The sequence below is a fragment of the Calypte anna genome, chromosome 1, assembly GCF_003957555.1.
Source record: "Calypte anna isolate BGI_N300 chromosome 1, bCalAnn1_v1.p, whole genome shotgun sequence".
Taxonomy (NCBI): domain Eukaryota; kingdom Metazoa; phylum Chordata; class Aves; order Apodiformes; family Trochilidae; genus Calypte; species Calypte anna.
The window spans coordinates 86468153-86494310 of record NC_044244.1 but is presented as its reverse complement, the minus strand read 5'-3'; the positions used below and the strand labels follow the sequence as shown (position 1 = coordinate 86494310).

The 26158-nt window shown below is 47.4% G+C and overlaps 2 protein-coding genes across 2 annotated transcripts; one reads left to right on the top strand and one right to left on the bottom strand.

Annotated features, from left to right (window-relative positions):
- Positions 1-1619: 1619 nt before the first annotated feature.
- Positions 1620-7392, top strand: LOC103536966 (homeobox protein NANOG). Its single transcript, XM_008503214.1, has 4 exons — positions 1620-1800; positions 4979-5253; positions 6474-6563; positions 7030-7392. The coding sequence occupies exons 1-4, from the start codon at positions 1620-1622 to the stop codon at positions 7390-7392; spliced, it is 909 nt and encodes a 302-aa protein (XP_008501436.1).
- Positions 7393-13667: 6275 nt separating this feature from the next.
- On the bottom strand, positions 13668-16812 carry LOC103536965 (homeobox protein NANOG). The gene is made up of 4 exons (XM_008503212.2): positions 16649-16812; positions 15931-16204; positions 15102-15191; positions 13668-14084 (listed from the first exon to the last, which is right to left on the bottom strand). Exons 1-4 carry the CDS (start codon positions 16810-16812, stop codon positions 13668-13670), a joined length of 945 nt encoding a protein of 314 aa, XP_008501434.2.
- Positions 16813-26158: the final 9346 nt, after the last annotated feature.

The following is a 26158-nucleotide window of genomic DNA, read 5'->3' as shown; positions in this document are numbered from 1 at the left end:
ACTCACAGCAAGCAGGCTCCCCTCTCTGGCCTGTTGGGTAGGTACTGGGTGTCAGCACAGGTTTGGGAAGAGGGCATTGACAAGCACCTGTGGAGTGAGGCACAGAGGGGTTCAGAGGCAGCCCAGGTTAAATCATTTTACATTTCTGTGGATCTGCACCCTCAGCTCTGAGATTCTGACGTGAGCCATGCACATACCCTGCTGCCAAGGCAGGGCTGGTTCTGCCAAGAAATATTTGAATTAACTCTGGAACTTCCATCTGTTTGTGTTGAGAAATACAGACATTAGCTAGAGACTCGCAGTGTCTTTTGAGATGAAACTAAAAATCCTCCTAAACACAGGCAGAGCAATACCGCCAGAGGGAAAGGGACTGGAGCAAGCCCACAGAGCAGACCAACCTAGCCCCATAAATGAATTCTGTGGTTCTCACCTCTAGTTATTTAATGAACAGCTCTGCAGATGCTTGTCCGCCTTGGGTGGGCCATATGTCAGCAAACATGAGGTAAACCTGTCTTAAATGAACTCCTTATTGTCTTTATTAAAATTAGCCTGCAACAGCCAGTCAAACACCACAGCCAAGACTACACAAATGAGAGGATGTGCCATTGAAATTACATGGGGGGGTGAATCTCTTAGTTGTGGACCTCATCTGCACTAAATCTTTTCCTACTCCTGCAGTAAAGATGTCCCTCTGTAGACCAGACAGCTGAGATTTTAGAGAGTCTGCTCTGCAAAATGAAATCTGGTGTTGGATGCCACTTGTCCAGTGTCTGAGTTTGCTCTAGCACAGGCATGTGGAAGATCGGGCAGACACATTTTTAGCTGGCTCCCTCAAATGCCTGTGTGGAGGAAATTCCCTCTCAGTTTAAAAAACAAAACAAAAACAAAAACAAAAAATGTAAACTCTAGACCCTAGTCCTGATCTTTAATTGTTTTTCCTCCTTGTTCCATCTGAGAATTGCACCAAGAGTACAGGAAGAGCTACCAGAAGGGGAGGATGTGTGCATGGGTGTGGGGGGATGTCAGTGTGACACAAGCCATAAAATGAAGGTCTCAGAACCCTTCCAATAACCTGGAGCCAGGGCGTGAGTTTGCCCAGCATGGTACTGAGCAGCTCAGCACTAGATCTGTCTCCTATCCCTTCCCATGTGGTGGAGATTGGTTCGGATTTGGTTTTGCACTCCCAATACAGTCTTTTGCAGGACATCTGTGCTCAAGGGATTATTTTATGACAAGACAATTTGAGCGGAGCCGAAAATATCAACTGGGAGGAGGCTTCCTAGGGCTCTGGATCAGACCTCTGCTCAGGTGTGACTGCAGAATGGGAAGAATTCAGAGGGGACATATTTTAGCCCTGATGCCATGTGTGGCTTTCTCTTCCCCCACCCCCTCTACACCCTGCCCTGTCCCCACCCCACCGATCAGCCTCTTTAACATGACAAAGAGCCTCGAGGAGCGGAGGATGGTGGATATTGCAATCCCAGGCAGGGTATGGGCAGCTATAAAGGTGACCGCCTGTCTGCACTCCGGGGCTGCCTCAGTTTGCTGGAAGACGTGCCGCCCAAGTGCAGGTGGCATCTAATAGAAGGTGGGGAAACCACCCCATCACTTGTCCCCCCATGTGCGCACATTTGGCTCTGCCCCCCTACCAGGCATACCCAAGCGGGGCTGGCATGGGGTACCTGGATTATTACTGGAACTCGGCAGGGGAGGCAGGACATGGTCCCTCTGCGGCTGGGCCAGCAGGAGCCTCCAGTACCAGTCCATCTCCGGAGACGGGAGGGAAGAGGCAGGCGGCAGGTAAGGCATTTCTGCAGAGTCCTAAAACTGAACCCCAAGAGACCCGTTGTCCAAGGTCAGCCACTCGCTTAATGATCTTGAGATCGTTTTTATCTCCCTGTCTTGATTTCCTCTTGCTTTAGCCGTACAAAGTGTGATGTTGTAAGTGAGGAAGAATGGGTGACCTTGGGCAGTCACATCACCTTTCTGAGGCTGCTTCTTTGTGGTAACTGTGAATGGGTTTCCTAAACCTCATCAGAGACCGTGGGAGTCCAGGCACTGGCAGGGCTGTGCTCCAGGCTGAAAGGCGGTGTGACAACGTGGTCTCATGGAAGTTCATGGTTCTTAGGGCAGGAATATCTGGTCCTCCTTTTAGTCAAACGCTGTCATGCGTACTTTGGAGAGAAACAAATCCTGAAGGTATTTCTGCTCGTAACAGTCCTTTTTCCTTATCCCCTCGCACCCTTTCTCTGCTCGTTAAACTTGAGGCAAGGCACATTCTGAATCACTGTGCTGGGAATCTTCTCTTAGTCCAGCGTTGTTACTGTCTACTTATTTAATTTGCAATTTTCCTCCCTCTATTTCCCTTTCCTTTCTATGCTCTTGTTGCCTTGTCTTTCTCTCTTTGCAAGAAAAGTCCGAGGCCCCACTGTAGTGGCATTTTCTCCCTTTGGTCTTCCTATCCCACTCCAGTGAGTAGCAATGGGATAGCTGATGAAAGCAGGTCTTTGCCCAACCCCACTGTATGGTCAGCAGGGTAACGCTCTTGTAAGGTATAGTTGGGAGGGAAGGGAGAAGAATGAGCTTCGGAGTGCCCATTTCAAAGTGTCAGATGCTGCAGACCAGAGGAGAGTGACTAGGGGCTTGTTGGCACATGGCTACTTGCAATGTAGTTTGGAGAAAGGCTTAGGATCTCTGCCTGTTGCACAAAGGCAGCAGCCAAACAGACTCATTCATGCCCAGTGGGACCGGTGTATAGACTTAAAACCTGTTTTCAAAGACTCCCCTTCAGTGCCTCTTCCTACAGAGAGAGCCCAGCAGTGGAAGCAAAGGCCTGCTGATCTCAAGATCTTGTGGAACTGGGTCTGCCTTAGGTTTTCATGTTAATGTGTGTGGCCCTGCAGTTTGTGCTTCTTGCTTCCTCTTTCCTTCACTCCTTGTTCATGGGGGAGCCTTCGTCTTGAGCTGGAGCTGCAGGTGCTAAATTACATGCGGGTTTGGGACGACAGGAAACTTTAGGGTCTACTCTGTCTTGCTGTGGTTCCTGTCTAACAGAAGATTTTTCTGTTGTCCAGCTCCACAATTCTCACCATGCTCACTCCCAACCAATAAGGTTTTTACTGCCCAGCCTCCAGGAGCCAAGAACTCTGTGGTCCTACATGAAATTTTAACCTCCCCTTGCATTCATGGGGGGTGTTCTATGCATCCATGTCACAATGTTCTGCTTCCTCTCAGGCTCTGCTGTCTAACCCCATGCACATACCGCCTCAGGCCCTTGCACCTCCTCTCTTTCAGTCTCTTTCTCCTTGCAGGAGAAAGGTCTCTTTCTCCTTTCTCCCTTTGTAATTCTCACGGGCCTTCTCCAGCACCAGAATCCTTCCCCGTTACATACACAGCCTGCACCCTGGGTTGCTGTCTTCCCCTGGAGATTCCCCTGGAGATAGGACATAGCCAAGAGCAGGAAACCCTAGAGTGGCAGACACCACAAAGACAGCTTCTGCCTCTGTCAGGAAGCTAACAAGAGGAAAGATAGGGGACAAGGACAAAACAAGGACATGGACACTCTTTTGAGGCCCAGCAACACCTCAAGGCTTTTGAGTGATTTCATAGTAGCCTCTCAACTTAAGACAGAATAAGATAGGGTTTGGGGAGGATGGGTGAGGGTAACCCATTCCTCTGGAGGGTTTCAGTATATTGTTCTGGATATGCATTTGAGAGGCTAATGGGAGTGTCTCAGTAGGCTTCGTATCACAACTCTCAGGGTGACTAAGATGAAGACTGGGAACTATTGGTCAGGCTAAGTAGTCACGACGTGTATACTGAAAATGGCACTGTCCCATTCACTGCACTGAAATTCACTCCTGAAATATCAGTCAGAGGAAAGGGCATGTGCCATGCAGAAGGGCTTGCAGGGGAGTAGCTGGGGGAAGGAGGGATGGATGGATTTATCACTGCACTTGTGGTGAAGCAGGGGAGACTGGTATCACAGCCCTTCCATCAGGGCTGGCACAGACCCCAGCAACCAGGCATCTGACAGAAAGGTGCTGAGGTAATCTATCTTGTTAGCATTTTCCTATTCAGGCAGCCTGAAGGACTGCATCTTGGCAGGTTTTGTCTGGACTAGAAGCCCAGATTGTTTAGGAAGTTTTTCCTTTAGAATTTTATCTCATTTTTGTCCTCAACAAAGACCCTTTAAGACATGTCAAAGACAAATGAGAAGGAGCTTGGACATTGTCCTCCATGCTCTTGAAATTCATCCCCCATGTTCTTAGTAGAGGATTACTGACTCTTCTCACCTGTCCCACACATCCACCTTTCCTCTGTCCATCCCCACTTCAAAGTAAAATTTCTCACCTTCTCTTTTCAGAAGGCCCCCTCAGCCAAATAGATCCCTCCACCTATTTTTCCATCAGTGGGATGGTCTGATGGTGGGAGCCACAGGCAAATAGGAGTGAGCCAATATCCAAGGCCTGGCTGATGCTCTCCACATGCCTTCCATCCTTGTAAGCACAGGTACCTCTGCTGCTCTATACAGCCTGCTCCTGTTGCTTTTGCCACTATCAAGTGCCTTGAGATTAATGGGCAGGTAGTTTCAGGGAGCCCAGCCACCAACCCAAAGCTATCCTTGCAGTCATGGCTAGGCCTTTTTACAGCACATTGAGACCAGAAGATTACTGAGGCATTATGGAGGTAGGTAACACTGTGACCCAATGAGCACCACTCTCTCATCCCTGCCTTTTCCACCTGGCAAAGGGGAGCCATGGGCATCTCAGAGTGCTGAGCTGGGAAGCTGCATGTTGTCAGTGGGCTTGGCTGTGCTCACAGGCCCATGAAGGAAGGAAGGTAACACAAGCTTCTGATTTAAGAAAGCCTCTTTCTGGCAGGCAAGGAACTCTACAGCAGGCAGGGAGCATGCTCATATTCATATGACTGTGCATTATGTCTTGTGTACCTTTTCCCATTCTGTTTTTATTTCTAGATGTATCCCCAGGTTTGTCCAGCTCTGGGAATTTCAGTCAGTTAACACCAGATTCGGCCACCAGTCCACATTCAGCATCATTATCCCCACAACCTACGGCTAAGTCTCAGAAGGGCGGAGAAGATGGTATGGAGGGGGTGAGGAAGGCCAAGAGCCGCACAGCTTTCTCTAAGGAGCAGCTGCAAACCCTGCACCAGCGGTTCCAGAGCCAGAAGTACCTCAGCCCCCAGCAGATCCGGGAGCTGGCAGCTGCCCTGGGGCTCACCTACAAGCAGGTGAACACGGTGTCTTTGATCCACAGTATATCTGTCACAGCAGCAGAACGGTCAGGTGAGGCAGTAACAGGACAGAAAGATGGATCCCCAGCAGAGAGTAGAGGCAAAGGTGCCAGCCAGTGGTTGCTACCCCACATATTCATGCTTAGAGATCTGAAGCACTATGGGACAGTCAGTGGCACCTCATTGGGGTTTTCCCAGTGAGGGGTCAGTTAAGGGTACTGTTGCCAACAGCTGCCGTAGAATTGCAAACACGGTGATGAATATGAATATGGTGACTGTTGCAAGCAGCCTCTGCCTCAGCTCTTTGCAGAATTTTTCCAGGCAACAGTGAACTTCAGAGAAACCCTGCATTACACCCCTTGTCTGAATCCCAGTGCTGCAACATGCTGAAAGCTATTGTTAATGTTTCTCAGGGCTGACCTAGTCTAATATCTAAGCACTGTGTGGCTGCTTGACACCCTCTCCCTGCTCCCTGTGTTTACTGTTAGGTTCACACACTGCAGCCCTCCGGGGTCTCTGCTGATATCCAGGTAGTTTGTATGTAGTGAAACGGTGCTGGCTCACATGATGCTTTCCTAAAGCAGAATAGGCTGGGCAACAGAGCTTGCAGTTTACAAGCCCAAAATGCACCATTGTAGCTGCATACCCATGCACTCACACACCGAACCAGTTCTGTCAGGAGCCAGTGAGACAGTGATCGATTGGCTCTTTCCTTCAATCCACATCCCTGCAAAGGCTGCTCTCACAGGGAAGACACAGCCCTGGGGGGGAACGGCTCAGGAATTCATCCCCACAAGGAGCTTTGAATTTGGGAACTGCCGGCTAGAAGGGGCAGGTCTCTCTCACCTTGTCTGTGCAGAAACGGTGTCTCAAAAGTTTGCCTGTAGCACAGGGAGCTCGTAGAGACCCAAGTGCATCTAATTCGTACCAGTTGCTCATTGCCATGTTTGAAATGAGTCAATTTGTCACAGCTATAATTTTCCTGCAGACATAATGCTGCTCCCTGCCCCCACCATGCAGATGCAGTAGCCACCTGCTGAGGCTGCTAGACCGACATCTCCCCTTGGCAACAACCCCAGGGAGCTCTTAAATGCCTTATCTGTTGCTGCTCATGTATCTATGCCATCTGGTCACTCCTCAGCTGTTTGTGAATCTGATAACATTTGCTCTCCCTTCTCCTTTACTGATGTTTTCTCTGCTCTCCCTTCCGTATCCAGGTGAAGACTTGGTTCCAGAACCGGAGGATGAAGCTGAAAAGGTGTCAGAAGCATAGCTTGTGGGCTGAACGAGCTCAGTGCCTCACACAAGTAAGAGCACAGCACATGGCTCAGCATGGCCCATCCATCTGGGCAGATAAATCCTCTGAGATACTTCCTACACAAGGGCAACTTAAGCACACATGCATCAGAGTACCCTGCCTTCTGGTGTGTTCAGCACAGAGGCACAGAATTGGCATGGTTCTCCCTGTTTTGTAGGTAGCCTAGAAATGGGCTGACTTGTGTCGCTGAAATGCTTCCAGAGAAAAGTCGGTTTTCTTACATATTTTTATATGTATATATATGATATATATATATGTATCATATATATATTTGTATATCCTACTGTGTACTTACTGTGTTGTGGGAATTGATATAGGTCTTCTTGCCTTCCCATGTCATTGCCGCTGATCAAAAGACAACATGAAATGTGGAGGGACAGAGCCCCACTATGTGTGAGAACTGTGAAGACCAGTGGAGAAGCTGTGTGTTCTGACTTGCTGCCTTTCCCTTTCAGAGTGGCTTCCAGCCAAGTACTTACCTGGACATGCACCCCAAATTTCACCAGGGCTACCCAGTCACTGCAGCCAACAACATCCAGACCATGCCTCCCTCCCATCAACACTACGGAGCAGGGCAGAACGCTTACACAATTATGACCAGCGAGGATGGAGGAGTCTTTGGCAAAGGTGGGAGCACTTGCAGAGTCCAGCAGACAGTGGGCTTCATCGCTCAGCACAAAGTAGACTTTTATCACAGCTATCCTGGCAGTATGGAATATCCAGCCACAAAGACAGGTGATGGCTGTAACTTTCACCACTCAGCCACCATGGGGGCTCCGTTCCCAGCCACTGCTGGCCACCATCTCTATCATTCCTAAGCACTGTGGATGTGGGCTACTTGGGCACCTGGAGATCAAGTCTTATTTTCATCTCTCCCTTTGTTATTCACGTGCTCACCAACTCGGGGGCATCATGTAGCTAGAACCAGCTCTGGCATCCAAATATATGCCTGCAAGCATGTACAGACAGACAGACATGCAGATACCTGTTTCCTCACATATGTAATAACAGCCCTTCATTTGGATGCCTTTGCATGGGCACACATACATTCCCATCATTATTGGTACAGGCAGCCAAGTTCCCTTATTAGAAGACCCACGAGCTGGCTACTCTGGATCTTCTAAATTGGGGGTCTTGTAACTTGTCTCAGAGGAGGCACGGATTTTTTGAGGATCTCGTTTTTACTTGTCACTATATAGTTTGTGTGGGTGCCAGAGCACTATAATACAAGAAGCTATGGGCTGTGAAGGGAGATCACATACCTTTTGCTGAACTGGAGAAATTACTGTCACACACCAGGCATCCATGTCAGATCACCAGTTCTCTAGGTCAGCCACAAGGTATAGAACTGTTGAAATACCTAGTGAAGGGAGGTATTGCACAAAGACTGGTAAGATGATCTTATAAGCATCACAATTATAAATAAGCCCTTTGTTCTAGCCTGTATCTTTCTGTGACTCCCCTCAAGGAAACCTAACAGTGCATTCAATTTGGCAAATAATAAAATATTTTTGAGGATCATGTATTTTTCTGTATCTTTTTGCCCCACTGTAATAGAACATTGCAATATGAAAACCAGATGGAACTTAAATAGCCACAGTGACCATAAACCATTGCTAGTACTGATTTCACTCTGAAACTATATACAGAATTTTCTGCATTATTAGTGGATCAACTTCATTACTCTTAACAATACCAGATATCTAGAGTTAAAGGACCAGGTAAGTAACTACACCCTACCTTAAAATTTTCCCCTACCCAGCAATATTTACCCAGTAATTTACTGAGGCTGGCTAAAACATAGTGGTACCATTATTTTAAGGCACAACCCCCTACACACCTGTCCCACACTAAGCTTGGGAAAGATACCTTCTTGCAACCACTTCATCATTAGAGGGGTGGGGATCAATTGAATTAACTTCACTGAAAAGGGGCTGCTAACATCTGAAGGATGGACTACAATAACAGCAATTATCAGGGCTTTCACAAGTGGGAGGAGTTCCTTCGGTTCCTTTGGAGCCAACAGTACTGCTACTAACTTGAATATCACTTGAAGCCTTTCCACACCACACCATCAAAGGCTGTTGTAGTTGAAAAAGTTGAGTTCATGACTGCCTTTCACTTCTATGAAAAATAAGTTACCTGTCATGGCCTGTTCCTTCAGGGATACTTTAGGACAGGTAGAATCTTGGTGTGAGGTTTCTGAGACTGGCATGTAGAAGGATGCTGATTGTAAGAGCAAGAATTGAATCTCCACACTATTGACCTTCAGCAAAACGTGCCAAGAAACATTGCCAAATTTTGCAGTTTCCTCAAGGGACCCATAACATTTTTCAGAGGCCATCATTCAAAGACAGAACTTATTACCACAGCTGGTTCTAGAGAATGACAGCTTGCAGCAGTTCCAACAGGTAAGTAAGCAGAACTCCAGAAAAGGAGTTCACTGAGGTCTGCTTTATCAGGCAGGAGGTGCATTCCCCATGCCCTGTGTAATACCAGCAGGAATGCAGCTCCTGTTACAGGCAGTCCCTTGGCCCAGCCAGAGGGGGACATTTCAGACTTGCTTTCTCTTCTGGTCTTTCCCTACTGTCTGGCAATGACTTGGATAGATCTTACGACTTCTGCAAGGCAGCAGTTCCAATGTTGCAGTTTGTCAAAGAATTAATGATTCAAGACACAGCCCAGCTGCTAGATACACACCCTGTCAGTGAACATATGGACTTCTATTAAGTATGAGAAATTAATTCTATCCTTGTTATGATATATTCACAGATATGACCTGAGGGTTCTCTTAGAAGCTCTGGACAGCAGGAAGAAAACATGGCCCTCATAGGAAGGGAAAAACTTTGTTTTTCCACTAAGACCAGTGCCATGATACTGGGTACTTCACACCTTTTAACTGCTCCTTATCAGCCAAGATGCTACTGGTTGATGATAATGGGCAAAATGAGATGTGTGGCAATGCTTTAATGAAAATTTATAAAGGCCTGTTAGCTCAGCAGTTGAGTCATGCAGTGCAGTTAGATAACTAAATATAACGTTTACAAATGTCTGTGGAGAAGAGCCTGTTAAAGCAAAGATCATGCCTTTTTTCTGCACTGGAGAGACAGCTGGGTCTGAGTCCTTGCTTGTGGTCCACTGCTACAGGCCATGTTGACAGAGAGAGCAAGGAACAGGGATGCTTGCACCACTACTTGCTTAGTATTTTGCCAGTGGAACAGCAAAGGCTAGAACCCAGTAAGCTAGAGAATAAAGTCTGGTCCACATAATTTGGACTAGATCTAATTTCTTCCACTTGAATGGAATTCTCTGCAGTGTTGACAAACTGGACTCTTGACATTGTAGAGATACTATGAAAGTGCAGTGTATTCCCACAAGCTACAATACCTATAAAGAGCTCCACATGACTTTAAAGAGCTTGATCCTAAAAATATTTGCTAGCAAAGCAAATCGTGTTTGTAGCAGGCAGCAATCAATCACTGTTACTCAGCACAGTCACAAGAAGTAGCAGCAGGGATGTAATGTATCCCAAGTGCTGACATGCACTCTCTTCCTCTGAGCAACTGTTATAAACCCTTTTGAAATTGAGTCTGGAGGCATTAGTTTCAGATCCACCAGTTTTGATAGTAGTGCTGCAATTACCTGTGCAGCTGTTTCACATGGTGAAGTGATTCAGCCTGTCAAGGTTATATATGAGATTTCCATCACTGTGGAAGAGAGGCTGACTTCGTTCCACAGCTTCTAGAAACCCTTCTTCATCTACTAACAGCCCTTTCCAGCCCACCCACCAAGATTCTAGCAACAGCCACTCCACATGATCTCTCCACCTCTGCAACTACATGTGCTTGCCAAACCTACCTGCACCCTGGCCTGAGCAACCAGGAGAATAACAAAGCCATAAAGGAGCACTCCTTTTCTGCAGAACTCTCCAACAGCAAATGCAGTAATATAAGCATACAAGCCACAGCATGTGGAGCAAGTCAGCTCGGCCCCAGGGGCTATTTTAGCAACAGCATCATCTGTTTCTGCAGGACATCTAACAGCAGCTCTTTGGCTACTGGCCTTACTCTTGTGGCTGAAACATGGAAGAGAAACATGCCCAAGCAGCACAGGTAATCTGTAGCAAGCAACCTCTGCAATTTTTTTTCTTGGAAGACCTTGTGTATTTCCCCAGAGCTTAGGTTTGCATTGGAATGAAGAAAAAAAAAAAACAAAATATGCTCTGGCACCCACACAAACAGTTCTGTTCAGCTAAAGGACCTGTGGCAATCTGGGCCTGAGCAGTCAGCTGTCAGTGTAGGTAGCTGCTCAGCAGAAGTAACCACGGAACTACCTCTTTCAGACAGCTGAAAAGCTTTGGTGGTATATTGCAGCATAAGAAACCTGGGATTAAACCCAAACTGATGATTTTTGCCAGTTCAAACTATGGCTACTAGCAGAAGCCTGGTTCTGCTGAAGCAGCAGCTGTTGAACATGGAGAGTTGCCTTGTTCCATTAATGCTGCTATCACCTGCAGCCCTTGACTGTGTCTGAGTTGCATAGGTGTTTAAAATAAGATATATAAGGAAAGCAAGGCTCTACTGATCCACATAAAGGGGTTATTAATCCTCTAAATTGGTGGATGCTTATGCACTGATGGGACTGCTTTAGCCCTAACGTATGTATCACGTGTTTTGGTACCTTTTAAATGTTGCTCTCAAATATAAGAGATGGATGCAGTTTTGGGGCAAAGCAGAGAAAGAAGCAAAATTTTGTGTCAGTGCTGGGAACAGGATTCATTTACTTACTTACAAACTTCTGCTGCTGTTCGAGGTTAGCACAGCACCCCCAAAAGAGCTGCAGCCTCAGTGAGGCAGGACTTCAGACTTCCAACAGTAATATTCTGGAGGAACGTCACTGGGGCTGTATGCTGCATTCTGGAGCTGCATGTAGGTGGGCATATGATCTCAACAGACACTTTCTTATGCTCCTACCTGAACTATGTACCTTTCAGATTTAGTTATTCTGAAGCATTGCAGTTTAAGGACAAGCATGTTCTAAGACAACAGGTTACTACAAGTCCACAGTTAGCAGTCCAGCTCCCTGCCCCTGGAGCCCCACTTTGCACTTGGCAACACACCTGCATATTAAGAACAAGGCTGATGGACTTCTGACCTACTCCTTTTAAAGAGTTGCTTGAGTACTTCTGGGAGAAACACAGCAGGATTATTTTTTCTTCCTTTTCTCAACAGTGCTGGTCTAACATGAGCAGAATAACCATTCTAATAATTAGCCTGTTCCAATGTAAGCTGGTGACAGTGTTTCAACATTAAAATTAATTTATTTTCAATTCAAACAAATTTAAGAACATTAGGAACAGTAATAAGACAACATGCACATAACATAAAACATACTTAAGATCACTGCAAGAAAAATTATCCTGGAACAACAAAAGTTTGCCTCCTTTGCAGTGAAAGTTTAGCTAAAACAGACAGCCCTTGTGCAGAAAAGTTGAAGTAAAAATTGTAAGATTGTGTGCTAACGACAAAAAAACTCTACCACAGCAATACTTAGGCTTTTACTATCTCATTTACTTCAGCCAGCTCATGCCATTTTGTATTCTTGGGCAGTGGCAGACTGGACTCTGCTATTCCATATCTTGTAAAAAATTCTGTTTCACATAGATGGGAGCTGACTTCCAAGTTTCTATACACTGGAAAGGATTATTCAGTTATTTAAAAAACAAACAAAACAAACCACCAGATTTTAATTGGAATTTTCCTCATTTTGTCTAACTAGGTTTCTCTAAACTTCTCACCTCCCCCAGAGCTTGGGTATTTGTATCGGATGAGGCAGCCAGTGCCCTTTCTTAACAGAAGAATGCAGAAGAGATCCAACTGAGCCCTGGGGAAGGGAAAAATATCCTACTATCCTTAACTCTTAAAACTGGGATTAGACAAAAGAGCAGGGAACCAAGCTGCTCTAGCCCCTGGAAAAACAGCTATAGTGGGACTCAACAGGGTTCTCTTCCACAACACCTAGGTTCCAGGATTAATTGACATTAAACATCAACCTTAAAATAACTGAGTCCTTTCCCTAGCTGGCCCCCTCTGCCCCAGAGAAAGCTGCACTGTAGTGCTGCTGTGCTTGTGAAGTGCTAAGGGACCATCAGGCACAGAGAGGTAGATTGTTCTTGCCACTCTGAGGGTTCCTACACACAGCTGCTCCTCACACTTCCAACAACTGCAGTCCTGGCTACCCCCTCTGCTGCAATTTGCAGGCTGAGACAAGCAAAGAGTGTCTCAGCAGAGAGGTGTAGAAAGTCAGTATCTAAATTGGGTGGGGACCCAGTCCCAGAAACACCATCCTGAAATAAGGTAGCAGCTCTGGAAATGTAAAATCCTCAGCTCTTCCATATAAAATATGGGCAATACTCTACCCTGTTTCCTCTCCCTCTTCTCCTCCTCCCAACTGCCAGTGTACAAAACAGGGCATCAGGCAAGGGGTGGGCAGGTGCTGACCCCTGCAGGAGCAGTTGCTAAAGTAACTGGATTAAGTAATCTTGAGATCAGATGATCTCATTTAGCTTTTTGGTGGGGGAGAAGAGGATGAAGATGAAGAACCTGTTTGCTGTTAGCCAAGGTAGTAACAGAAATAGGCAAGACAGCAGGAAAGATTCTGGGCTACAACAGTGCATTAACATGCTGAAATATGGGGATTTTCTTCTCTAGCAAAGCTCTGCCTAAAATCACACAAGCAAAGGATCAGAGATCCTCATCTGTTTAAGAAGCAGCAGAGAAAGGTGATACTGGGGACAGCAAAAGCAGACCTTTACAAACTCTGCTGCTCCTGACTGTGGAATTGCACATTCTCCTCCATGAATGAAGTTTCAAAATATACAAAACCCTTTGCCAAGGGTTAGCTATGAGCAGGCAGATACCTTTAAACAAAAATCTAGTCCAAGCCAATAGGGCCCTGAGCTCCACCAATGGTTAAAACAGAAGTAGGGGAGGAGGGGCAAGAGAATGGAGTAGACACTGGATCCCTTGAGTCAAGATCCTAGAAACCCAGACAGAATGAAAAATGGAGATGGGAAGAAAAAAAACACTTGGATCTAAGACTCATAACCATTCTGGGTCCCCAGGGAATGCCAAGGAGCTTGGTACTGATGCCTTACAGGAGAGCTTGTGAACGGCATGATGCTGTCAGAGGTGCTCTGGAAGCTATAGGTGTCTTCTGACTCCAGGCTGACATAATTCATATCAGCAGGGTAGCCATGATAGAAGTTCATCTGCTGGCCTAATAAACCCATGGCTTGGTGGGTATTGCAGCTCGTCCCACCTTTGCCAAAGAGCCCCTCATCCTCCACAGCCATGAAAGAGTAGAGGCTCTGCCCATTCCCGTAAGTCTGGCCACTGCTGTAAGCCTGGTGCATGTTGGTCACAGCCTGACGGTTCCTGCTGGAACTGACAGGGAAGCCCTGGTGAAATGTGGGGGTCATATCCAGGTATGCAGCCTGATGGAACCGATTCTGGGAGAGAAAGAGAAAAGGCTCAATAATGCAATAATGTTCAATAATGCAGAGCAATGCACAAAAACTATGCCCATTCATTTGGATGGGTCATCTTTTCTCATCCACCCCATCCCCCAAATCAATCAATAATATGGTTTTCATACTCATTGTCATCACTGCTGAGTCATAATAGCAGAGATGACAAGATCTTAAATTAGTAATCCCCAGCCCTATAAATCTGAGAGCACCATGCTGGGAAAAAAACCCAGCATGATTAGCCTTGCTGACCCTCTTTGGCCATTTTGTTTTCTGTCTTGTCTCACCTGGGAGATAAGTGAACCAGCAAGTAAGGTCTTTTGATTGCCAGGGCAGGCTAAAAATAGATGCCACTGTAAGCCTTACTACAAGGGATACAACTATGTTCAGTTCTGTGCCCCTCATTACAACAAAGGGCATCGGGTTCCTGGATTGTGTCCAGAGAAGAGCAATCAGGATGATGAACGTCTAGAAAACAAGTCCTCTGAAGAGTGGCTAAGGGATTGTTTAGTTTGGAGAAGAGGCTGAGGGGAGACCTTATAATTTTCTACAACTACCTGAAAGGAGGTTGTAGTGAGGCGGGTGTTTGCTTTTTCTTCCAAGGAAATAAAGAAACAACTAGAGGTTTAGACTACAGATTAGGAAGAATTTCTCCACTGAAAAAGTGTAGTCAGGTGCTGGAATGGAGTCACCATCCCTGGAGGTATTTAGAAAACAAGTAGATGTGGCACTTCAGGACATGCTCTAGAAGGCACAGAGAGGTGTTTTTTTTTGTTGGCTGGTTTTCTTTGTGGTTTTCTTTTTGGATTTTTTTTTCAGTTGTTTCCCCATCCCACCCATTGATGGTTGGACTTGGTTATCTTAGGTCTTTTCCAACTGTTATGATTCTGTCTGATCAGGTCCTGTGCATTGTTTGAGTTAGCATGTTGGGCATAATGTACTTCCTCAGACTGGAGGAGCCAAAGCTGATGGTGATGGGGAAAGGAGGAATTCTCTCACCTGTGGTAGATACACTCCTTTTTCCATCCACTGGCTCTCCTTCTGGCAACGTTTGAATTTCATGCGTTGGTTCTGAAACCATGTTTTCACCTAGAAGTGATGGGGAAAGGACATTAGAAAATTAATTTTCAGAGCTTACTACAGATCCTAAAGATTTTTTGCCTTCTGCCCCCATCCAGTTTCTACTTGGATACTAATATTGTACATGATTTTAGCAACTAGCAATATGCAGCAGACCCAGGTAACAATAAAATCAGAGCTGAGTCATGAAGATTTAACATTCTTACTCCTCTTATCATCATGGGATGTTTCATTACAACAAAAACCCTACCTGAAGAACAGGCCAAGACAACTGCAGAAATGCATCTCACTACTTCACCAAGATCAGTGCTAACTCAGGAGTGACCTATTCATTCAGTCAGATAAGAGAAGCTGGCAGGACACATGGGCCCTTCCCCCTAAGAAGAGATACAGCTGACACTCTGACCAAACCAACTTTCATAGCAGTATGATCATCTGACTTTTCACATGCATCAGAAACAATACATGTCCACACAGAACAGTAGCCTGATTCTACAGAGCCCTGCTCTCTACACACTTTCAAACACCTGCATGGAGTGGGTGGATAGTGCTGGAACCAAATATGAGACGAAGACTGAGTCATAAGCCTTCACACCCTCTGCTCTCATGTAAGCAATGGCATAAACAGGATCACAAAAGCAACCATTCTCTGGGGTCCAAGACAAAAAGAAAAAACACACACACACGCAGATTTGTTCACGAAATCACACCAGGGATGTGACTCGGCTGCTCAGAGCACGATGTTCACCTGCTTGTAGGTGAGCCCCAGGGCAGTTGCCAGCTCCCGGATCTGCAGGGGGCTGAGATACTTCTGGCTCTGGAACCGCTGGTGCAGGGTTTGCAGCTGCTCCTGGGAGAAAGCTGTGCGGCTCTTGGCCTTCCTCACTGCACCCTCACTTTCCTCCTTGGCCTTCTGGAGGGAGGGATAGGGCGATGGGCGCTCCGTGCTGGGGCTCGTTGCAGAGTCCGGGGCGTACTGGGTGAGCGTCCCAGAGCTGGAGGAATCTAAAGAAACGTCAGGAGTGAAAAGCAATAATTAGGGTGAGGAGGGTCAGGAGGCGACTTCGAAGTCCAGCTTCTCCGGAGGAGCAAAGATTGCAGCTGCCCTGGGGACTTGCAGGGCTGCGCAGGCAGCACGGGGAATTGCCGTGTGCCGGGCACAGGCACCCTTGGGGCAGCGGAACCGAGACTCCTCTCTCTGCTCCCCCCATCCTCTGCCCTTTCTCGCCGGGAGGAGGGCAAGGCGCCCGGCTCCTGCCGCCGCCTCCAGCGGGGCAGCCGGAGAAGGCCCAGCCCGGCTCGGCCGCGGACACGGCGCCCGTCGCATTCTCGTCGGGGCGCGGCCGGCCGGCTGCCCTGGCATCACTCCCCACGGCCGGGACAGGAGGGCCACAACCACCCCCAAAACCGAGGGCAGCCCCATCGCTCCCACAAGGTGGGCCGGGCCGGGCCAGCTCGTACCTGGCTGTCTGGGCGTCTTCTCCGCCGTGGGGAAGTGGACGGGGTCCGGCGGCTGAGCCTCCTCGACGGACACGCTGTCCATGCTCCCTGGAGAGAGCCAGTAGTAGTCCCCATACCTGACGGTGCCAGGGTAGGGCAGGTAGGGTGGCATGGCCAGGTGGGTGCTCATGGCCGGACCGGGCCCCCCAGCCCCGAGCAGACGGCGAGATGGCGGTAAAGGTTGCAGGTAGCCCGCAGGCAGGTTCACCATTAGGCAACTGTGGGGGGATGCTTTATGTCCTCCCCATCCTGGCCTTGGCTAGCAAGGATTGTCATGACCATTGTCATGTTAAAGTCAGTTGATTGGAGGGGAGGGGCTCTGGGGGCATTCAGGGAGTGGGGGAGGGCTGGAACAACAAGATCGTCTTCCCAACTTGGCTCCTAGGTGCCCGGTGGGGGTCAGACCTTCACTGTCTACACACCCCTGCTCGCTGAGGGAGGGAGGGAAGAGCCTTGATTCCCCCTCGGGGCCAGAAGTCCTGAGCAGAGCAGACCGGTGAGTTGGACAGGGCTTGGCAGACACCCCCCACCCCCCATTTAACACTTCTTCTCCCCACCTCCGCCTCTCCACCCAAATTCAAAGAGTGGACGGTAACCTAGAGCTTGCCCCGGGGCATACGGAGGCTCTGCGTGTCTGCATTGCAGATCGCGCCCATCACTGCAAACAGATAAGCCCTCCACCTCTCCGCAAGTGAATCCAGGCTGGGGGCAGGGGTGACGGCTCTACGGAGCGGTGTCTATTAGGGGAAGAGGGCTCAGAGAAAGAGAAGCTGCTTCTACAGTGACTTGCCCAAGGCTCAGACAGGCAGGCCTGTTTTGCAGGGGCACAAAAAAACGACATTTGTTTTTTTTCAAGCTTATTTTCTCAGCCATTTGACACTTTGTCTTTTGAAAGAACTGATAACTTAAAAAAAAATAAAAGTTTATATTTGCTAGGCACCAGAGAGAGCTAAGAATCACCCAGTTAAGAGCATCTATAAAAGAGCCCTATAGATTTGAAGCCAGAGTGTACTGTCTGCTTGGAGAGGATAAACTACTTCTACTTCTCTGTTTCCCCTCTCCCCAACCATTACTGCTTCTCTTCTGTTAAGGAAATTAAAGTCTTATTGGGAGGATCTCCCAGCCCAAGAGTTACAAAACCTGGAAAACCATCTCGAGGAAGTACATAGGAGGGCATGTGACACATCAAGCAAATTCCCCACCTCTCCTACTCCAAGGAAACAGGACACAGGCACCTACCTGTTACCAAAGGCAGGGGAGTAACTACTAACCCACCGCACGGTTAAAAATCTCTTGGATGTGACAGAGAGGACTCTCCCTTGACTTCCATATATCTCTTCCTCCCCTCTCGAATCATGATGAGAAACGAGCCCCACCTGGTGCTCTGAGCCCACGGCTGCTCTCCCGGAGAGTGGGTCCTTGGGCCCACCTTTGATTACCTCCTAATTAACGGTGATTTCGTTTCTCAGTTGGAACCCGGACAGGATCCAGACCCGGAGACGATTAGGAACGCGGAGGAAAGCGGCTAGAATGGGGCGAGAGGGATGCCATATACAGCTAGAGCCGGAGCCTGCATCTCCCCCCGCAGATTGCAGTGCTAGCCAGGGGGATGCCTGCCACCCTGCACCCCTCCCCTTGCCCTCGCAGCCCCAGCCTCTGCGTTTCGGGCAGTTCTCTTGCTTGGTGCCATCAGCTCCGCTAAGGCACACACGGAAAGAGAATTCCCCTCATCGTGCTGCCCGCTGTGGGGGCGAGAGCCACCAGATCCTATGGTGCCCTGCGGACAGAGCTGTCCGGGACACGGTGCTCCCCACGGGGACTCTCCGATTGACCAAAACCAGATCGTTGCGAGGATGGAGAAAAACACGGGGTGGCAGGGTGTGTGAAGGGTTATGTCTACAAACCAAAGCCCTGGCACTGGGCTGTCTCTCAGCAAGGACAATTTAAAGAGCACTCTGTCTTTGCCTCTATAGTGCACAGCAAAAATGAATAATTTCCTATATCGACAGAATCATTTTAGTTGGAAAAGACCTTTAAGATCGTGTAGTCCAACCACTGCCAAGTCCACCACTAAATCATGTCCCTAAATATCATACCTACGCATCTTTTTACATCTCCAGGGATGATGACTCAGCCATTTCAATAAGTCTCTTCCACTGCGTGACAACCCTTTCAGTGAAGGGTTTTTTCCGAATATCCAATCTAATCCCCCATCCCCGGCACAACTAGAGGCCATTCCCCCTTGCTCAATTGTTTGTTACTTCGGAGAAGAGCACAACACCCACCTCGTTGCCTACTACTGGCACAGGCTGCAGGCTGGAGACCCTGTGTCTCCAGGAGATACTGCCAGCAGTCTAACAAGCTGCAGGAACCCCCTAGGCATGGGAGGGGGAAATGCAGTTTTGAGAGACACCCATGGCAGAGGAACAGGCATTTAAAAGCTGGAGTAATACCACCTCCACCAGAAAATCCACCCTCAAGGAACACTGTGTGCATCTGGAAAAGCCATGGTGGTAAAGCAGTTTGCAGTTTTCATATAGAGATGATATTTAACTTACTGATCAGATTCCCTGCCAGAGACAGACATGCTTTATGGTGTGCATGGAACTGATTTAATTTCTCCTTTTTTTTTTTTTTTTTTTTTTTTTTTTTTTTTTTTTTTTGCCTTTTGCCTTTTGCCTTTTGCCTTTTGTTTGTTAATATTTTTATTTTCTCGTTCCACTTGTCTTCCATTCCCTTTGTTTTTATGCTTTAACTACAAATTCTCTTTTCCATATACACCCTTCCAGTGATAATTTGCTCATTCTACGCAACCACAGTTCTGATCAGGTGACCAAGTGTATATTTTTGATGTCTTTGTGAGAGAAACAAGGCTTGTGTGCTTGTGTGAGTGTATAGAACAATGCCATCTAAATAAAGAATTTATTTAGGAAAAGAAGCATGGCTATTTCCCCTCAAACAAATGATGCACATAAAAAAATCTTGGGGAGGTAAATCCAGAAGTCATACAGGCACAGAGGATGCTATGGGAAGCATTTGAGAGGCTCCCCAGGGTGCTAGGTCTGGTACATCTGCTCTGTGGCACCATCAGCCTGTAAAACTGGATATACTGCCCCTAAATGTCTAGAGCTGCTGTACTTTTAAAAAGTACCTGTTGGGAATGACTCATAGAGCAGATGCAAGTATCCACTAGTGTTTCTTTTGGAGCTGACTTCAGCTAGAACAACAATACAGTTCAGAACTAGTCAAGTTCTGTTCGTCTCAACAGGGTCAAATACCAGCAACAACCAGGGTTTTTTTTTTTGCTCAAGGTTGTGTTCCACTACCTCTTCATGCTGTGTCCAACTCCCTTTTTCAGTTCTTAATTAATAGCCCAATATTGTGGAGCATTAGTCAGGTGTGTAAGCATAAATTGGCTCACAAAGTGTACAGAAGTGAATGTAACAATTTACAGCATGTCCTAACACAGCTTTTCCAAAGCCCTTCGATAGCAGAGATCCAAGCTCTGGTCTAAAAGCAGTCTTGGCATCTTGGCCCAAGTACAGGTGAGATCCCCCCAGGAGTGTCAGTAGGGTCATTACTTTCAGAGGGCTGGAGCTCAACCCCTTGCACTGAAGAAAAGACAATGTTTACATAGACTGGAGCTGAGGAAGCTGGCTGATCCTATAAACCCACCCGGGGAGCTCATCCTACTGGGTCAGAAATGCTACAGCTTCCTGCCTCAGAGCATTGCTATGCTCATCTTCATCATCAGGTTAATGTTACAGTGGCAGGGCTTGCCTCAGCTTAGGTGTTCTTCTGTCCTCCTGTAGCTAGTCCAAACCTGGGTCATCTATGGTTTGGTGAATACTGTAAAGTGTCACTGAGAGTCACCGTGCCATTCTGCTCATATTCATGCAAGACTCAGGCTTGGTATTAATGAAGAGGGAGCCATGACCTGAGCCCCATTGTCCCTCAGAGGTTTCCCTGGTAGACCACACCCTGTGTTAGGGATGTGCATGGCTGGGAAAGGCAGGAAGGAATCCCTCCCTTGTATTCTGTCGAGCTTGTCTGACTTTTCTCCCAAACAGGCACCTCTGATTATTATTACTTTTTGAATTGAACATTCCTCAAGTTAGGTGTATGAGAACATTTCTGTCCTGTAGCCCTCAGTACTCACAGCACTTGGCTCCGGAGAGCCTACCCCCTGTAGTGTGGCCACAGCTCCCAGTCTGGACCCAGGATGCCATGTTTGTGGAAGAAAGGCTGAGAAGAAAGAATAACAAAAATTAGACATTCATTCATATTAAAATACAGTTTTCCTTTTTCTTGATTATTTATGGGAGCTGGTCTAGAAAAGGACTAAGATTCCTTCCCCTCCCTCCCCCCCTCCCCATTAACAATCCACTCTCTCAATCACCGATGAGAAATGCTGGATAATGTGGCCCTGTGTTAGCAACAGAGAGGCAGATTGGGACAGAGAAGCCATGGCAAAAAATATAAGTGACTTCTTGAAAACGCAGGAAAACTGAGTGTCAAATAACATGTGAGCCAATCTAAATTTCTAGGATTTGACTGGTCCCATCTTTCTTTACCGACCCTTCATCCATGCCTGCCACGGACATGATGCTAGAGTGCTATCGTTGTAAGCACTGATCCTAAGGAACATTCCCTACCAGTGCCCATCAACTGGAATATGGAATAGTCTCCTCAAGGGATGACTTGAAAGCAGCACAGCTTGGACAGGATTGTGCAAAGTCTTGGGGAGATGGAGAGATTGTACACATTGGGCAAAAACCTTCCAAGCATCTTTCCTGCTCGAATTCTCCCCGTTAGCCAGGGTGGGAGTTCCTATAGTCTCAGTTAGATATCCTCTCATTTGAAGCAAACCTCATAGGTAACGTGTGTGTCCAAATGCTTTTTGCTGCTTCCACCACCAGAGGGGAACAGCGAGCCCTGTGTTACCATACGAAGGTCCTGCGTGCCTCCAAACATGAGTTACCTCGCCTCCCAAAGTGTGCTCTGTACCAGGCAGAGCCTTTTGCTCCCCACTCACACACTGCTTACGAGCTTTGAAACGAAACAGAAGCGCTTTTTTATCCTGAGACTTCTTCGCTCGTTTTCCCCATTTCTGGTGAGGACAGCTTCCTTACAGCTCGCCCGGGAGAAAGTCCTTGCAAAATCCATTGCTCCCAGAGCCTTGGGTTGGAGTCGGGCAGCACAGTGGCAGGTGGAGCCCACGCGTGGTGAAGGGGCTCTCTTGAGTTCACTGTGTATTGTGGCACTTCCTTTCTTTCACATCCCTCATATCAGGTTGGTCCCAGGTATTTCAACACTGCTAAAGCATATTTTAGAACAGGTCTAATGAAGTTTACAGATCAAGTGGATGACTGTAATGAGACTTGTGCAGGCTGCCAGTGGGCCCGCAGTTTGCAAGTGCTGCTAATACATCCCACTAATCAAGATCTTCCAAGTTAGCCCGTAGTTTTCAGGCAACTCACTGTGCCCATTCTGTGCTATCCGGATTTTCTAAGCCCTCGAAAGGTAAGAGCAGATCACCTTCGAGGCAAGTGTCTAATTACAGGGAAGGCTGGGATTAGGAAAAAGGGTGCTCATCTTTCAAATCAGTCAGGGGTTGAGACAGGATTCCCCACATTGCCTGGCCTTTACCCCCCCTGTCCACCCTCTCCTTTTCTCCAAGACTGGCTCTTGCACATTCATTCGACAGCAATTAGCAAGTGTTAGGGCGTGAGGCTCCCCGGTTGGCGACTGCTCTACATCTGAATGGTAGAGCCCCTGGAGCCCAGGGCTGTGGAATGGAATCTGCAAGTGAATGTCGTCTGGGACTGAGGAAGAAAAAGATTTACCTGCTTTTGTCTAACAACATTGGCTGAGGTGGAAAGAAAAAGATACAAAGAAGAGACAAACAGTCAGAGGGTGTAGCTTTTTTAACTGGATGTCATCTGTCTAGTAACTGAGTCCAGTGAGGGATGGAGGCTGAGGAGAGGAATATTGCCTTGATATCTGTTGGTGGCTTAAAGGTGAAAATCATCCGTACTTCATGTCATTTAGATTGTTCGTGAAGAACCAGATCATACTAGGCTGTGAAAGCAGATCTTCAGAGACAGAGAAGAAAAGACAGCAAAGAAAAAAATCTAAGAGACTGTACTATCAACAGCAGCTCTTCCTAGGCTGCAAGGTCAGGAAAAAACATGGAATCACATAGTGAAAGAACTCCAGACCCTCAGACTCTTCTTTGACAAAATAAAAATTCTTCCCCAGAACAGCTTAGTCGTGAAGGAGGAAGAGCAACCAAAGCTGTCTGTTGGAAACAACATCTTGCTAAAAATTCCTCTTATAAACCCAACTGAGTCCTGCATGCAAACTCTGGGGCTGAGACAGGCCTGAGAACCCCTTCTCTTAACCCTACTCAGAACTAAGTTGCTTTACTATAGCTGTAAACAGCCTAATAATAGAGTCAGTGCCTGCAGGTGCAAAATAACCTTGCAGGGTGTTGTATGGCTTTGGTGCAAAGATGCAGATGTTGACTCCTGATCTAGCAGGGCCTTCTGACATGGTAATATCTCAACTATCTCTCTTCATTTGCTGTACCTACCAGAATTCTCCTCCTGTGCAGCAGAAATGGTCAAGCAGGATGTAGTTAACTCTCTTCATACACTGCTGTCCACAGACTGCACACTGACAAAAAACAATGAAGATTTCAGTTTCTATCAGTACCCACCTCTTCTGTGAACCCATGTGCTGGCCCCAGATGGAGGTATGATTTTGGGGCACCTGAACCTGTACCTCTCAGCCCAAATGATACCATTATGGAAATGCCAAGGGCTGCTGGCAGCTGCTTAACAGCAACCTGCTGTAGCACCAGGCACCAGGAGGGAAATAAAATGCCCACAGCCAGACTGTTCCTTTTCCTGGATTTAAACCCCCCTGTGGTGAAACACATGAGCACCTGGTTTCAACTTCCTGAAGTTAAGGCCAAAAAGGAGGGAATTAGCCCAGTGGGCCAGGTGCTGATCTATGTTCCTGTCATGTAAGTGGGAGAATTCTTCAGCAGGGATGCATTCTGGTCCCATGACAGTCAGACTGTTTCACATCAGCTTGGGCAGCAGTGAAGTTTGAAATTTTTCTGTGTTTGTGACATGATATCTGAGTGCATAACTGACCCTTTATTTAAATTTGGCAATAAATTAATTCCTGAGCAAAGAAATAAAGTTATATACTAAGAAAATGGTGGGCCACATTAAGTCGAGGGCAGGAAAGAGAAACAGAGAACATAAAACCAATTTATTCAGACTGGGTTCCTAGATTGCCCTCATTGTTATGGTGTCTGAGCATTTTCTGGTGGAGTGTTCAGTGCCTTACTCAGATCTGCCACGTGTGGTTCTTGGTCTCTTTCTCATCCTCCCCACAGGGAGAGAACTGCACATGTTGTAGAGGATTTCATTTTGGGTCACTTGGCTTGGTTTCGGGCTTGCTCATAACATGCTTACAGCTGTTTGTATTTGAGGTGCATGTTGGAGAAGGACACATTCTACTTGGAAAGCAAAGTGGTGGAATCAGAATAAATTGTAGCACAGTCCTACTATGAACCCAGAGACAACTCTGGCTCCTGCCAGGACTAGATTTTCACAAAGTTAGAGAGCTCCTCTGTACCAGCAAAGTGGAACTCTACCAGAGTAGATTCTAGCTTTTGCCTTCAGAGACTTAAAGGAATCTATATGCTGGTCTTGAGGCCACTGGGCACATGGTGGAGATGGTGATCTGGGCAGGGCGATAAGTAGGGGACAGCCCTAGTTAGAAAACATCGGTCAGATACAAAGAAAATCAGGCCAGCAGGGGTGGGGGAAAACTCCCCAGTCCTGTCTTTGTGCTGTAGTCAATTGACTTCGGAGGCTGCCAACACTGCCAGCTAACAGGTATCCGGAGGATCAGAGTTTCTCTTTGTATGAGTTGTCAGAATAAGGATAACTGGTCTGATTCAGTGTATTAGGAAGTGGTGTACTTACAATACAGAAAATGTCCAGGCTGAGGGATGTCCACCATGTGCTGTGTTCATAGCAAACCTACATTCATCAGCAGACCTATTTACAGACAACTTTCAATATCACGGAAAGACCTTACTTTACCACAGGGTTTGCTGTAGTAGGGTAAATCTCAAATACAAGGGTAAATCTCAAAGCCAGCACTTGACTCTGTGGCTTGGTTATGAATAATGATGGGTTTGGACCATTTGAAGCTAAGGAGCTGCAAAACCTAGATGAGATGCTTGTTAAATACTCTGGCAGTGGCCTGAAGGAGTAATGTCCAAACTGCAAGAAAGGCAAGGCAATTACATTGGATAGTTCTGTGGCACAGTGGCCTACCAATGGCCTAGTTTGGCATGACCTAAATTTATCATGTTAGGGGAAGGACTGAAAATTAAAAAAAAAATAATCTCCTCAGTATAGCTGACAAAGTGAAAATACAGCCCTAATTAATCACTTTCCACAAAGAGGTCACTTCCCACTTCCCCACCCCACACTCAGCAAGACATAGAGAAGTTGATAATTGCTATTGCTTTTTTTTGTTTTCTCCACAGGCCAGGAAACTGAGGCACAAGGATTCATGCTGGCCTGTATGTTCTAGCAGGCCTGAAGCCAGGGTCAGGTGATACACGTGTTTTTGACACCTTATATTCTTAGGCTGAGAAGACCTGAAGATCTGTCCTGAGGATCACATGCTAACAATGTTTCCTGCTCAGACTGCTGCTGTATTTAGGCTGTGACACTGCTGCTCCCTGTCCTCCAGCCATAGGCATCACACAGAGAGGGGCAGGAGGCTGTTTGGGTTTATCAAACACCTGATAGGACACCTTCCCCCAGAGACCTTTGCTGTGTTGCTGGGATGCTGTGGGAGCTGGCTACCCTCCTGTGCTCCTGCCTCAGGCTGCTGCTTACCTGGTGCTTGAATCCCCTCAAACCTCTGAGGAAACACGATTTCAGGCAGAGAGCAAGTCACTTCACATTACTCCAAATAATGGCACTGACCCGAGTGAGCAGCTCCTCCTGGGTTTCTGCTTTAAGTGATCAGCTCCATCTCACACTGGGACAGAAGATGTGAGCTGCAGACCAACCCTGCAGCTTGCAGCCTCCCCAGACTGGGGGTCTGTGGCCCTGATGTTAGACGGTCCCAGGACACAGGGATGGGGAAGGGGTGGAGAAGATGCCCAATACCAGCATGTTTCAGAGAGCTCTCTTCTGGGAAAGCCAGAGCATCCTCCACACCTGGAGGGCAACTTACTGGGAGAGGTCGAGGGAAAGCCTGATAGCGGGTGGGGCAGTGGAAGAGGAGTTCCCCCCTTCTGCTCCTTGCTTTCCTTCTTGCTCCACCCTCATGTGGCCAGCGAGAGGCAGAAGACAGCCGTGAAGGCAGGGGAGGATTCCCTTTCCCTTTCCCTTTCCCTTTCCCTTTCCCTTTCCCTTTCCCTTTCCCTTTCC